The sequence below is a fragment of the Rhinopithecus roxellana genome, chromosome 22 (assembly GCF_007565055.1).
Source record: "Rhinopithecus roxellana isolate Shanxi Qingling chromosome 22, ASM756505v1, whole genome shotgun sequence".
NCBI classification, from domain to species: domain Eukaryota; kingdom Metazoa; phylum Chordata; class Mammalia; order Primates; family Cercopithecidae; genus Rhinopithecus; species Rhinopithecus roxellana.
Window position 1 is genome coordinate 10,543,959 of NC_044570.1, and position 14,554 is coordinate 10,558,512.

The 14,554-nt window shown below is 41.6% G+C and overlaps 1 protein-coding gene across 1 annotated transcript; it reads left to right on the plus strand.

The window, feature by feature from the left end:
- Positions 1 to 9,635: 9,635 nt before the first annotated feature.
- LOC104671913 (testis-specific Y-encoded protein 3-like) lies at positions 9,636 to 10,369 on the plus strand. The gene is made up of 4 exons (XM_030926293.1): positions 9,636 to 9,713; positions 9,842 to 9,953; positions 10,053 to 10,198; positions 10,295 to 10,369. The coding sequence occupies exons 1-4, from the start codon at positions 9,636 to 9,638 to the stop codon at positions 10,367 to 10,369; spliced, it is 411 nt and encodes a 136-aa protein (XP_030782153.1).
- Positions 10,370 to 14,554: the final 4,185 nt, after the last annotated feature.

The window sequence follows — 14,554 nt, forward strand, 5'->3', positions numbered from 1 at the left end:
TCTTCTTCTTTCTTCTTTTTCTTTCTTTTCTTTCTTCTTCTTTCCTTTTCTTTCTCTTCTTTCTTTCCTTTTTCCTTCTTCTTTCTTTCTCTTTTTCTTTCTTCTTCTTTCTTTCTTTCTTCTTTCTTTCTCTTCTTTCTTTTCTTCTTTCTTTCTTTCTTCTTCTTCTTTCTTTCTTCTTTCGTTCTTTCTTCTTTTTCTTTTTTTTTCTTTCTTTCTTTCTTTCTTCTTTCTTTCTTTCTTTATTCTTTCTTTATTTCTTTTCTGGTGGAGCAACTGAAACCTGAATTCCTGAAGAGGGTGGATAATTTACAGTCCTACAAAAATGAGGCTGTTGCAGTGTTCCACTGACCTTAATCTCCAGGCATTTAAATACTATCAAGCACCCTAATGGATCTCCTGTGTTCTATGCATACTTTTCCATACCCCTGTTGTGGAGTAGTAGACTGATTTTATCTTGATAATTCAGGTCAATCACCAATGCGAACACTCCACCTCCCTTTGTCGCCTGGTGACAGAAATGTAGGAGTAGTCCAAAATGCCAAGCAAGCAATCTTCACTGTCTGTCTGCTTAACGGAATTGTCATAGCATCCCCTTTTGGCAGTATTTCTCCCTCTGGATAAAGGACTTCTAAGCCCGTGGAAGGTAATTTGATAGGAACAGGAAGAAACCTTTTGCTAGGGGTGATGGTGAGTGGGATATTTTCACTATATGTTGGACACTGATTCAAGTGTCCCTCCGGAGAACTTTGCCCCAGCTTTACAAAGTCTTGTCACATAGTTAGTATTGCAATTGTAACTTTGAAAGGCCATTTCACCATTCTATTAATCCAGTTGCTTTAGGATGATGGGAAATATGTAAGACCAGTGAATTCCATAAGCAGATGCCCACTGCCACACTTCTCTATCCATAAGGTGAATGACTTGGTCAGAGGGAATGCTATGTGGTATGCTATGATGGTGGATGAGATATTTAGTGACTTCACAGATTTTGGTTTTGGCAGAGACATTGCATGCAGAATAGGAAAACCCATATCCAGTGAAAACACCTTAAGAAATGTTGCCATATTGACAGACCAGTGTTGGTCTCTGCTGTTGGCAAATTAGGCACTCAGCCACGGGCATAACCAGGTCAGCCTTGGTGAGTAAAGTCCATTTCAGTGAACCCATGCATTATCTCCATCCCTGCCATCATGACCACTTTTTTTATGGGCCACCTGCTCAATGACGGGAGTGGCTTGGGAGAGGGGCTGAGTGGTGTCCACAGGAGGGTTTACACTATCCATTTGCTGATAAAATCTTTCCATTTCTGAAGTCACCATCATTGAGCACTCACATGCAATATAATTATCCTCACAGTTTTTCACCACTCAGAGAGGCCCGTCTACATAACTCTCTCAAATTACTTTGTCACCTATTTACTGATAATGTTTCTTCCAAGTTCTTGATCATCCAGCCAAAACACTGGCTATGGGCCATGAACCAGTATATAGTCGGCATGTCTGGCCATTTCTCTTGAAGTTCTGTCTACTGGGAAGATGTTCCTTCACCACTGTCCTTCCGAGATATCTCAGAAAAGAGCTGTTGTACGGCAGTCATTCATTTTTGGGTGGTGACTGTATATATTGTGCAGAACCATCTGGAGTAAGGCCATAGTCTTCTTATTCTGTCAACTGATCATAGGGAACTCTCCATGAGACTATCACTGCAGGTTGGAGGGTAGAAGGCAGCAAGGAGGACTGTATACTATGGTCACTTGAGCCACTTACACGTGTAACTTACTTGTGCCTTCAGGACTGGCTTGAGACTGGGCACATATATACCACTTCCATTTCATGATGACATATTGCTATGGACAACCCACTTTATGGCTAGATGAGTCTGCAAGCACCCAGTTCCTGATAGATATTTCAGTTCACTTGATGACTTGACGACCTTTAGACAAGCGTTCAGTTTCCACCAAACCCTATAACAGGCCAAGAGATGTCTCTCACTAGGAGAGTGGTTATCTGCCACATATGGCAGGTCTTTGCTTCAAAATCCTAGAGACCTATACTGTGATTAACCTGTGGGAGCCTGGCATTAGGCTCAAAACAACACCGTGTACCACCGACACCTCAATCACCATTAGATCTTCTGAGTCATATGGCTCAATAGTCAGAAAAGCTGGTCTCGACCTGCTGTAGTGTTTTCTCTGGTCCTGGACACTACTCAAAACTGGCAGCCTTTTAAGTCACTCTATAAATTGGGGCGAGTAACAACCCCACATAAGGACTGTGTTTTTTCCAATACCCAAGATACCTGCTAGACACTGTCCTCCAATTTTTGTTTGTATAAGAGGCCAAATGCAGCAAATTGTTCTTTATCTTTGAAAGAATATGTCAATAGGTCCTACACCACTGGACCCTAAGAAATTTTGCTGAGGTAGAACTTCCCTGAATTTTAGTAAGTTTTCTTGCCTACAATCTGGTATAAATATGCCTCACCAATAAGTCTAGCCTGTTTGCTACTTCTTGCTGACTGGATCAAATCAGCATAATGTCTTCAATGCAATGGACAAGTGTGATATCTTGCAGCAGTCAAAAGTGGTCAAGGTCTCTCTGAGTAAGATTAACACACAAAGATAGAGAGTTGGTATACCCCAAAGTAGGAGAGTGAAGGAATACAGCTGCTATTGTCTGGGGAAGGCAAATTACCTCTGGTGGGTCTTATGGACAAGAATGGAGAAAAAGGTCTTTGCCAAGTTAATGGCTGCATACCAGACACCAAGAGATATATTTATTTGCTCAAGCAATAAAACCACCTTTGGTATAGCAGCTGCAAGTTGAGTCACCCCACAGTCAAACTGAGAAAAATCTCTCACCATTCTCCAAGATCCACTTGTCTTCTCACAGGTTAAAATGATAAAGTGAAGAGTTGCATTCAGATGTGCTCCTACTCATGAACTCTGTATCTTTCAATTCCTTAACTGTGTTACTAATCTTTGCAATCTCTCCAGGGTTGTGATACTGTTTTTGATTTACAATATTTCCAGGTAGAGGCAGCTCAAATGGCTTCCAATTGACTTTTCCCATTACAGTAGCCGTCACCCTACAGGTCAGGAAGCAAATGTTGGGTTCCGTGAACAGCTATGTGTGTCTATGGCAATAATACATTCTGGTACTGGCAAAGGACCTTAGGATGAGTCTAGGTACACAGTGGATTCCCTGTGAGTCTGACCGAATCTAAAAGATTATTCATTTCCTGACCTTCATAAAGTTCTACTTTAACTGTGAAACCACAAAGATGCTTTGGGTCTCCTGGAATCACTATCAACCCAGATCCACTGTCCCACAGCCCTAAAAGTCTGATCATACCCCTTTCTTCAATGCATAGTTACACTGACCAAAGGCCAGAGGATAGAAAGATTCACTTCATAAATTGTTGGTAATGGAGTGGGGTCTTTTCACAAGGGTACCCAGCCTCCCCTTCATTAAATGTTTCTGTGTCTTTAAATAGACTCTAGTCTGGAAAAAGATTGAAAAGCTGTGGTTCTCTGTTTTGATAAATTAGAATAGTTCTTCATCTATTTGACACCAAAGTTTTCCGTTTCTATAACTTAAGTAGGAATGTAGTAGATTTTCTATCAATTTCACTTCCTGGAATACCTTGGTTAATAAGCCAGTGCCAGAGCTCAATAGGAATCAGACTGCTCTGATTGGTGCTTTGCCTCTGCTGCCCATTGTGATACATACATCCACCTTGCCTTTGATGGTCGAGGGCTGCCACTTGGTTCCTGCCACCTTGGGATTCATTGATACCTAGTGTACTTAACTTTTGTAATGCAGTGACTGCAGTTCCCACCCTTAGATCTGGCATACAGAGAACACTAATTATAGAGTTGTTCAAAGATGCAGGGGCTGCTCTCACAAATCTATTTTACAAGGCGTTGATCAAGAATACATCCTCTACACTATCTCAACTGGGATGAGTAGGTCTAAGGTGAACAAATCCACTCCACCATTCCAATCTCCAAAAAAGCCTTTATATTTCTTTCTTTACATGAAACCAATGGAGAGCAGACCTTTACAGAGCTGACATACAGTAGGCCATCCTTGAATCCATCTTTTAGTTAATCTAGCAGATAAACGATTAGAACTTTTTAGCTCCCTGAGTTGCAACTTTAAATGCAGAGTCCCTACTAAGTCAGCCCTAATCAATAAATTCAGCTTGATACAACCCTGTGTTCCTTCCACTGTTATCCCATATCCTTGATATTCATTTGCATGACTATTCTCCAGCCTGCTGTTCATAGATATCATAGAATGCAAACAACTGTTTTTGAGTTTACCAGGAGGGGCACGTAAGAATAGAAATTTAATGCTTTGCATATACATTGCAAATAGTAACCTGAAGAGAACCACGGGGGGAAAAAATTCAAAATTTACAACTAAGTGCTCTAAAAGAAGCTGAAAGTCCCTCAGAAACTTTCTACAGTCCACGTCCGTGTACTTCAAACTTGATCCTAAAAATTGACAGGGGAAGAACAATAAAACTATAACTGAACTCTGGTAAAACTCTTTGAGTCTCATATAAGATTTGTAATGGAAAATGCATCAGTCTGCAGTTTTTCCATACATTTAAGAACAAATTATATGCTTTCATTCATAAATTTGCTTTTGAATATTCCAGGAAATTAACTTTTATATGAAGAATAAGTGATGTTAACTAAGCAGGTGTTTATGAAGGTGACTGACACTGGGTGTCCATAACATCACTCAGGAGGGCCTTAATTCCCAGCTAGTTTCCCTCCCTGGTCACATATTGAGGGTTCCCAGCCATTCTGCAATCTCTAATTGCAAGATGAAAGGAGGCAGCTATAAAACGTCCTGTAGTGCTTGAGCCCGTTAACATAAAATACCCAGGACAGGTAAGTTCCGAGGCAGAAAACAGATTGCTGTTTGCTAGTTGCTGAGAGAAGGCAGAAAATGAAAGGAACTGCTTAACTGCTAAGTGCAGTTGTAGTTGGGAGTGATGAAAATGTTCTGGAAGTAGGTGGAGATAGTTCTTGCACAGCACAGATTGTGTTACATGCCAGGTAACTGTTCACATTAAAATGTTAAATTTTGTTATGTGAAATTCATCACCACAATAAAAGTCAACTATTTTTCCATTTTTCCTTTACCTATCCTTCGTTGCGTAACCCTCATCTCTTGGTGACACCTGGTCATTTCTCTGGGAGGAGCCTGGCTCTCTGCATGAAGGACCTCCTTACTTTTAATTTTCTCATCCAGGTGACATGGGCCAGGTAACGGTAAATGATTTAATATTGGGTAAAGATCTCCAAATCTGAAACACAATTTCTTCTTGCCTAAAACAACTTTCCAAAATTATTTCTTGTATGATTCTGTCCTTCGTTCCTTAATTACTAGACATTCATGACAACTTCAATATTTCTATTGGCTTTGGAAAATCTCATGGCTCCACAAGGCCAGTTATACTAATGAAGCTGAAGGCAGACATTCATTCTTAAGAAAAAGTTCATTTTTAAGGGTTATTTTTTAGTTACTTGTTATTTTTCTTTTCATATGAATCACTGATGACTACTAATGATACAGGGAAAACATGTAAAACCATGAAAGTCATCACTGAATATAAAGTTTACATACGTTGCCCTTTCTCAGCTGAAGAAGGTACATTTTCCCATGTTCTTCAATCCATCTCAAACACACAAAGATTGCTGCCTTTGAATGACTGCATGCTAAAATGTTACATGAAAGTGCTCCTTTATCTCTAAGCGATTGGCTCTATCTTAAAACTTGACAAATGAAAATGTACTAGTGCAGCTCTTCTAACAGTGACCAATGTTTATTTTTACTGCAACTCGCAATACACTTAAAGGGGTCATTACAATAATATACCTGTTTCAAAAATAGAAAACCTCCTTCTTTAACATACTCTTCACATGCTAATTCCTAGCTGGCTAGTCTTCTAATGGAAATGTGCTAGCTTGTGTATTCTGAAATCAATAAATATTTAACTTCATCGATATTCTACACATGAAATGTAAAATTGAAAATCTCAGTCCTCTGTTTCCTCCATAGTATGATGGAGCCCTTGGGGAGAATTTTACTTTGTTCTGTTTAAATTTCTTTGCTTACAACTGTTACTTTATTGTCTTACTTTCTTCTGTTGAGGCTGAAATCTTACCCTTCGCATTCTCAACAATATGACTTCTTTTTCAATTCTGCTTTTCACCTCAGGCAGCTTAGAATTAAATTCTTTCCTCAAATAATTTCAAATTCTACACTCAGGATCTAGTGTTAAGATTTCAACATCCCTGTACAATCTTAACAATTGTACACATCCCATATATTGACACCCCCCATATATTTCTATACACCGTACCTTAATTTACACCCTCTATATATGTGCCAACTCTGCACTTCTGCGGTATGCACTTCACTTAAAAGTGCTGGCCTCCTTCGAGTCTACCTTTCACGCATTAATTCTACTAATTAATATTATTTAATATCACTGATTGCCTATTTGCAAAATGCTCTTTTACTTCTTAGTATCCTCACATAACCACCAATAAGAAGGCCTTGCAGGGAAGTATTATTGAGCTCTCAGAAACTAGATGGCCAGGCACAGTGGCTCACACTGTGAGTCAGCGTGGAAGACTGAGGCAGCTGGACTGCTTGAGCCCAGGGCTTTAATGGCGGCTCTGGCAATGCAATGAGATCCTGTCTCTATAAAAACAAGAAACAAGAAAACCAGATTTAGCTTATGTGTGGTGGCGTATGCCTATAGTCACAGCAACGCAGCAAGAGTGGAAACAGGGCAATCGCAGGAACCCAGGAATTTGAGAGTGTGGGGAGCAATCATTGCACCAGCGCACTCTGGCCTGGTGAGAGCAAGACTCCAACCCACAAAGAAACGGAAAAAACAATTCTTAGATTGGTACGCTGTGGGAACACTACCAAGGGACCAAGGAGATGGAAGAATTCCTTAAATTAAGAAGCCTTCTATGAAACAATATGGCTCGGAATGTTAAGAGAAATTAAAAGGAATTCTCTGGCAAATACGAGATTAAAAGGAATGTTTTCTCACAACGTGAACCCCAGCACTTTGGGAGACTGAGGTGGGTGGATCATGTTGTCAAGAGACCAAGACCATCCTTGGCAACATGGTGAAACCACATCTCCACTAAAAATACCAAAATTAGTTGGGCCTGGTGGGATGCGACTGTAGTCCCAGCTACTCAGGAGATTGAGGCCGGAGAATCGCTGGAACCTGGGAGGCTGAGGTTGCAGTGAGCTGACATGACCCCACTGCACTCCGGTCTAGCGACAGAAGAAAACCTGAAACATAACACAAGAATCATTTTATTGGTGTGAGAGAGAGATGTGAGATGAATGCAGAGTGAAGAGAGAACAAAATTAAATTGGTTAAATATGTAAATACAATCTAGATAAAGACAAAACTAAATAAGGAGAAAAATGATAAATTACTGTTTCTATCATTCTGGTATGAGGAAAGCTTTATCGAAACCTATGATTAGGGTCCAGGAAATTCCATTCAAAGAAACTTAAATAGATACAAATCAAAAAATGATACTTCATAAAAATATGTTGTCCTTACAATTTGTATCATGACATACAATTCTTACAAACCCATTATGAAATGTTAATTCTAAGTGTAGGCTATGCTCAATTTTAATAATCTCTAAGAATGGCCCATTTAATAATATAAAAAATTTCATATGCCTACAAAAAAGTTAGATATATTCTAAGGCCTTGGTGTTGTCACAGGTACAGAAATGCATATTCTCATATATGGCAGAGGAATATTAATCTACCCACTCCAGATCAATTGAGAAAAACATTACCATGTAATTATGGAACTTAAAATGGAGCTACTCAGCAGGCTGTGGGAGGAGTACGGCATGTACCCGGGAGGCAGACACTGCAGTGAGCCGAGATCGCGCCACTGTACTCCTGTCTGGGTGACAGAGCGAGACTCCGTCTCAAGACAGACAAACAAACAAACAAGCAAACAAACAATGGAGCAGACAATGCAATTTCAACTTTAGAAAACATATCTCATCAATTCCACATGTGGTTGTTAAAACTCCAATGTTAGATTTTTGAAGGTTGGTTACCAGAACATACAGTTGGGGTACACATCCAGGACTCCAAGGCCTTGCAATTCCCAGCCCTAGGCTACTTGCCTGGCTTCCACTCTGTTCCCTTTCTAATGCTGTCCCTCTTTCCCTGGGGTAGAACTGCAATGGATTGAGCCATAGGCCCTGGCTGTTGATCTGGAGGACTGCAGAAGGGGGTCCACCATAGGTCAGGTCACCGTTCAAAGCCCATTCCCCAGAGGCCAAGGAATGACCAGAGAGGTCCTTTCCCATGATGCACCTGTCACGGAACCCTCCTCAGCAATCTTGCCAAAACCCAGGCAGTCATGTTCAGCCCACTAGCTGAACAAGCTCAGGTAGGCAATGTTCTGCCTGCAGCTGGAGGCTCTATCTTTATGATGCCAGAACCACTGGACTGAAGTGCAATGAGACACCCTGTTCCCCGCCAGCGAGAGGAGCCAGGAACTTTCATGCCACACAGTCCCTCCCACACACCAGCTCCCCTACTACGCTGGGAGGCACTCCTTACCAAGGATGCAAAAGCAATACTCCTTCATGATGACTTCGCTGTGGAAGTTAAAGTTGTAACAAAAATAAATCTTCCTTCAGCCGCCAGTAACTGGGATATTGAGTTCCTCCACCTGCCTGACCAAGAAGGAGAAACAGAATAGATGCCAAGCGATCCTTTCATCTAGCTGGACTGAGGTGGCCTGCTAGCTGGAGCGAAGCATGAGATTCCCATTCCCAGCTCTGCCACTGAGACACCCCGGGCCCCACGGGGACCTCAGACTCACTGGGACGCTGGACCCCTCCCACAGTCCCAGGCTCCCTCGCCAGCCTGACCTGCACATCCAGCATGTAGCAAAGCAGGACTTCACCACGGTTTCTGATCCAGGACAGCAACTGAGTGTGCCAAATAATTTACCTCTGCTCAAGGAGCCTCCAGAGGATTCGTTGAGCAAGTCTCGTGACACCCTGCAATTTTCAAGAGCACAGAGAATCTGGAGCATCTGGCCTGTGAACCTCACTTGTTACTTCTGTGTCTCTGTGTGGAGAGGAGGCAGCCTCACAACTGTGGTGGGTACTCTCTTCCTGCATGCGTGAGAGAAACCCTTCATGGTGCCAAGCAGCAGACGTCTGGGGCATCATTCTGAAGAGCAGAAGCGAGTTCTCAGCAGAACCCGTATTTCCGTGAATCAAGCTATTGTTAAGGGACTGTGACTGCTCCCCCTTGCCAGTCTGATCTGGGACGTGGCGTCTTCAGTATCAGCAGATTCTGCCAGTCCTCAGACACCGGCAGACCCATGTCAGTGCGGTCAGCGTCACAATGGTACACCCTCCGTGAACCCAAGAGGCCTGAATTCAGGGGGAGGGAGAGGAGAAAGGGAGGTCATTTATGGATGCAGATCTGAAAAAATCCCCTAACCGCCCCTCTGGGTGCTCTTAGGCCTTCCCCGTTCCTTCTAGCTTCCCTTTCCATTGCATCTCAAGGCTCTTTGACCTCAATCAGATGGCAAACCACCCTCAGATGTCAGCCCTGATCACTGACGAAGATGAAGACATGCTGAGTTACATGATCAACTTGGAGGTGAGGCGGGGAAGACTCTGGCTGGAGGACTGAGTGGGGGAGGCTAAGGGAGACAATTGATTCCTGCAAGCAACAGTGGGCACCTCACCCAAAAAGGTGTTGAAGCTGTATCCACCTTGTCCTGACAGGTGAAAGAAGCGAAGCATCCCATTCATCTCTGCCAGATCATGTTGTTCTTTCGGAATAACCCCTACTTCCAGAATAAAGTGATTAGCAAGGAGTATCTCGTGAACGTCACAGGTGACAGGTGGCTCCCAGGATGGGTAGGGGAAGGAAGAAGGTGGGTGGATCAGTGCCAACGTGTTCCAACCCCCTTCCCAAATAATCCTCTGTCTGTAGAATACAGGGCTTCTCATTCCACTCCAATTCAGTGGTGCCAGGATTATGAAGTTGAGGCCTATCGCCGCAGACACAACAGCAGCGGTCTTAACTTCTTCACCTGCTCTTCTGACCATGATTTTGCAGGATCCAATAGGATTACTGAGGTGGGTCCTTGCTGGAAAACATGAGGAATGACCCCCGTGCATTCCCAGCTGCCCGGGTGCCCAGTCTGAGCTCTCACGAGGCCTTTTCCAATTGATTCCCCTGACAGATCCTATATAAGGACCTGTGACGCAATCCCCTGCAATATACTACAGGAGGATGAAGCCACCTGAAGAGGGAACAGAGATTTCAGGTGAGCCATACAGTTGGAACTGGAGCTGTCTGATACCCATGATAAGGGTGTTGACACACCTCTCTATTCAGGGAGGCTGGATGCTCATTTCGGAAATGTAGAACCTGGGGGTCGTTTTATCCATGTTGAAATGCCTTGAGAGGAAGACACAGCGTGACAGAATCCAGGACATTCATGGCATTGGGCTGAAAAAGACACATGAAACACTGCACTGCAAAGCAGGTTATAACTGTGGAGTCCTAAGCCCAGGGAAGCATACTTCCCAGACTCACTGAGAAGTAAAGCCGAATTATTAACTTCAATTTGTGGCCCTTGGTTCCATGGCCATCAACCCGACGGGGAGTCATCTTACCAACCCCTAAAGCTTGGGCTCCCTGAATGTGCCTGGTTGTCATCCTTGCCACAAACCACAAAGGACTGTTTAGATCCATGGATTTTCTTGAGCTATTACCCCATCGGATTTCTGTGTGCTTTTAGTGTAGAGTGCATCTTTTGAGCTGACTCCTGTCACAGAGAATACTGAAAATGCGGCAGGTATTGCAGAGAATAGTTTGTAACACATGCATGGGAGGAGGAAGTTGAAGAGATCACAGATGGGGAAGGGGTAGTCATTTCTCAGCAGGCCCTAAAATTAAAACACTCTAAATCGTGGCTCAGAGGAGATGCATTTTGACATAGGTTTGTGTTTCTCTAGGGAAGGCGCAGATGTTGGGTTGAATATGATGGAGCATCGGACACAGGTGCTGTGTTCACCTAACACAGCAGAACTCCTGAACACTTACTACAGTACACAGGATGTCAGTACTCAGCATAGTCTTATGCACAGAAACTGAAGTACAAGCAGATCCAGTCACAAAAAAATGCAGACAGGAAGGGGTGTGGGGAATTGGATTGTATGGAATGAAAAATAAACAGTATTAAGGATGTGTGGCTCTGTGTGTGTGTGTGTGTGTCTGTGTGTGTGTGTTTGTGTGTCTATGTATGTGCATATGTTCATCCCCTGGATTCAGGTGTCATAATGAATTGATCAATGTATATGTTGGATTCTTTTGATGGAAATGACCAGTCTGTGTGGGAGCTGGGCCTCTGAATTTGTAGAGTGAATGGGTGTGAAATGTTTTGGGATTCTTTAGGTAGGACAGTGTTGGGGAGGTACAAGAAACCAAAGACAGTTAAGTTGGAAGCTTACTTCATGCTATGGAAGCAGAGATAGTTCAATGACATTGGGTGATGGACACTGAGATATCCAGGGGTTTCCTGGGGTAAGGTACCTCCAAAATCCTTCATTTTGGGTATCATCAGACACATTAAGATAGCACAGGATGATGGAAATCTTATGGTTAACTTTTGTGTTGAATTCACAAGTGATTTTTCTTTAGAGGTGAATGCATAATCTTTGTCTGGGACAATCAGCCTCTCAGGACTTCTCACACATCAACGTGAGAAGAAATGAGCATATAAGGTATATGAAAGCTCTATGGGAAAGGTTTCAGAGGCATATGAGAAGACACTCAGGATATGCCTTTTTTTCTTTTCTTTCTTTTTTTTTTTTTTTTCTGACGTAGGTGACTAAGGCAGAACACAAACATGCAGAAGTGAGGGGAAAGGTGGTGGATTTGTGGAATGTAAGATTCCCATGCCTGGAGTCTCTGTCACTTGATGACCCGGAATATGGACGGTGTTGTTGATGTTTACATCTTTATTTGGGTTAAGCTTTTCTCCAAGATCTTTTATTAGGTGAGGAGGCAAAAATGTATGTCGCTAACACCAATGCGAGTGCGTTGTGTGCAGGGGTAGAGCCTGGCTCTCTGCGTGAAGGACCTCCGTAATTCTCTCCTCCACATGACATGGGACATTTAATGTTAAAATGATTTCATATCATGTAAAGAAGGTGAATTCTGAAACACAAGTTTTTCTTGTCTGAAACAACTTGTCACAATTTGTTCTTGTATGACTCTGTCCTTCTTTGCCTAAATTACTAGATGTTCGTGACAACTGAAATACTCTTTCTGGCTTTGGATAATCCCATGGCTCCACAAGGCCTTTTCTACCAACGAGTTGGAGGCAGACATTAATTCTCAAGTAAAAGTTCATTTTTGATTGTTAGGAACCAGTTATTATTTTTCTCAGATTACTGTACATAAGGTTTTTTCCATACCTACACAACCATGAGCCAAAAGCAACTTTCAGTGTCTACTAAAACTTAAAATAGAAAAGTATAACCGGGAACAAAGATGCACTTTCTGCTATGTACTAGGAAGTGTGCTCGATGTAACAGAAATAAAAGCAAGAAGGAAAACTTAAATATGTACTTCAATCCATTCAACGATCAACGCCTTAGTACATGGTACAGTGAGGACAAAATACCCACAATTTACAATGAAGAAAAACATGTAACATCTAAGCTGTTTTGGAAGCATAAATGGCTATTTGTGAGACACACGCTGGGAAGATTCACTCTCAAGAAGTCCAACAAAGCACGTTGGTGATAGTATAAAGAGTACCGGGAACTAATAGGAGGTTGGAGTGATGTTGTAAAACAGAACAGCTTGAAAGGGTCCAGAATGAAATGATTTTGATGGTAATATAAAGGAATTTAGCACGTAATAGAATTACACAAAACTTTAAAGCTTAATAAACACACAATCCCCAGAATTTAAGATTCAATAAGACAGAGACCATTGGTTGGATCAAAAGAAGTCCCCAAACACACTGGGAAAAGGGAGTCTTTAGGTATTCATGTTACGAGAAGTCACTGTGTTAACAGGATAACAATATTTGTAGGAGAACAAGAGCAAGGATGGGGCAAAAATGCCAGGTAGTCATTCTGTTACCCAATTTCAATCTTCTCATATTAGTTTCTACTTTCAAGTACTTAACACTTCCTTCAGTGTAAAAATCTGGTTGAAATATACTTTCTCAAGAATGTATTTGTAGAAAATGTGAAAAATCTTTTCTTCTTGTGAGTCTGTCTTGGTGTCTCTGTGTAGAAATTTTCCACCTTGTAAGTTTTTCTAGCTTTCTATCCGTAGTTTGTCTATGCTATAGATGTATTTCCATGAATTGGAACTACATCCATTAATAGCATTTAAGAAATACTGACTGATTTCTCTCCTTTTTGTGAGAGTTCCTCCTAAGTTTGAATGCTGCATGAAAGCTTTGAAAATCCATTTCCTATTGTATTGAAACACCCACGTAGAAATCGGATTGCCATACGTTAATTTACCTAACGTTAATTCCAATATCCTTCCAACTGCACTTGCACTTACTAGGGCAAAAAGAAGAAGGTATCTAAAGCATTCCAGATCACATGACACTACGCCACCTTCAAAAGCTTAGTAACAGCAAAAAGACCCTGTAATGCTGTAAAGTGAAGAACAGTTAGGGGATCATGAATAAGGGACTGTTACATCTCCATTCGTATCCTCGACAGCATTTTTCGCAACTGCAGCGTTCTCAAAATACATGCAAAGCATTTGAGCTTGCTGATTTCCCCTTCATTTCACAGAAGAACTTCAGTATGTGAAAATATTTAAATTTATATGATGGACTCAACCTAGTACTAAGAAACCAAAAAATGAAATTGCATTTCACATCATTACTGTGATTCTTCACACTATGTCATGGCAATAGTCTGCCTATTTTATTCCAATTGTTATCCACCTCCACAACATATTTACTTTTGCTCATTTTCCTTTCTCAGCAGAAGGTGACCTCTACCACAGACCCTTCAGCTGCTGCCATGAGAATTTTCCCAACATGAAGTTTAAACTTGAAAATTAGAGTATAATAACAACTAACTATTTCAATTTATGTCTTCAGTATACATATGAAGTATGTATTTACTTTGGAAAACTATATAGCACCGATATATAAATGTGTATATATATGCATAGATGCACACCTATATACCTATATACACACATATATTTATACACACACAAACATACACACAACATACGTAAACACACACACACACACACAGAAACACACATATGTATAAGAGTTGCCTGCCAATATGGGAACATATTTCCCAAATCCTGCTCTAACAGCCTTTTCATTGATTTCTAAACAGAGGCCACCAATGTTAAGCTTGCCAGGCCGATCTGCTTCCATCAGGTGCTGTAAATGGTAAATTAAAAAAAAAAAAAAAGAAATCTATATT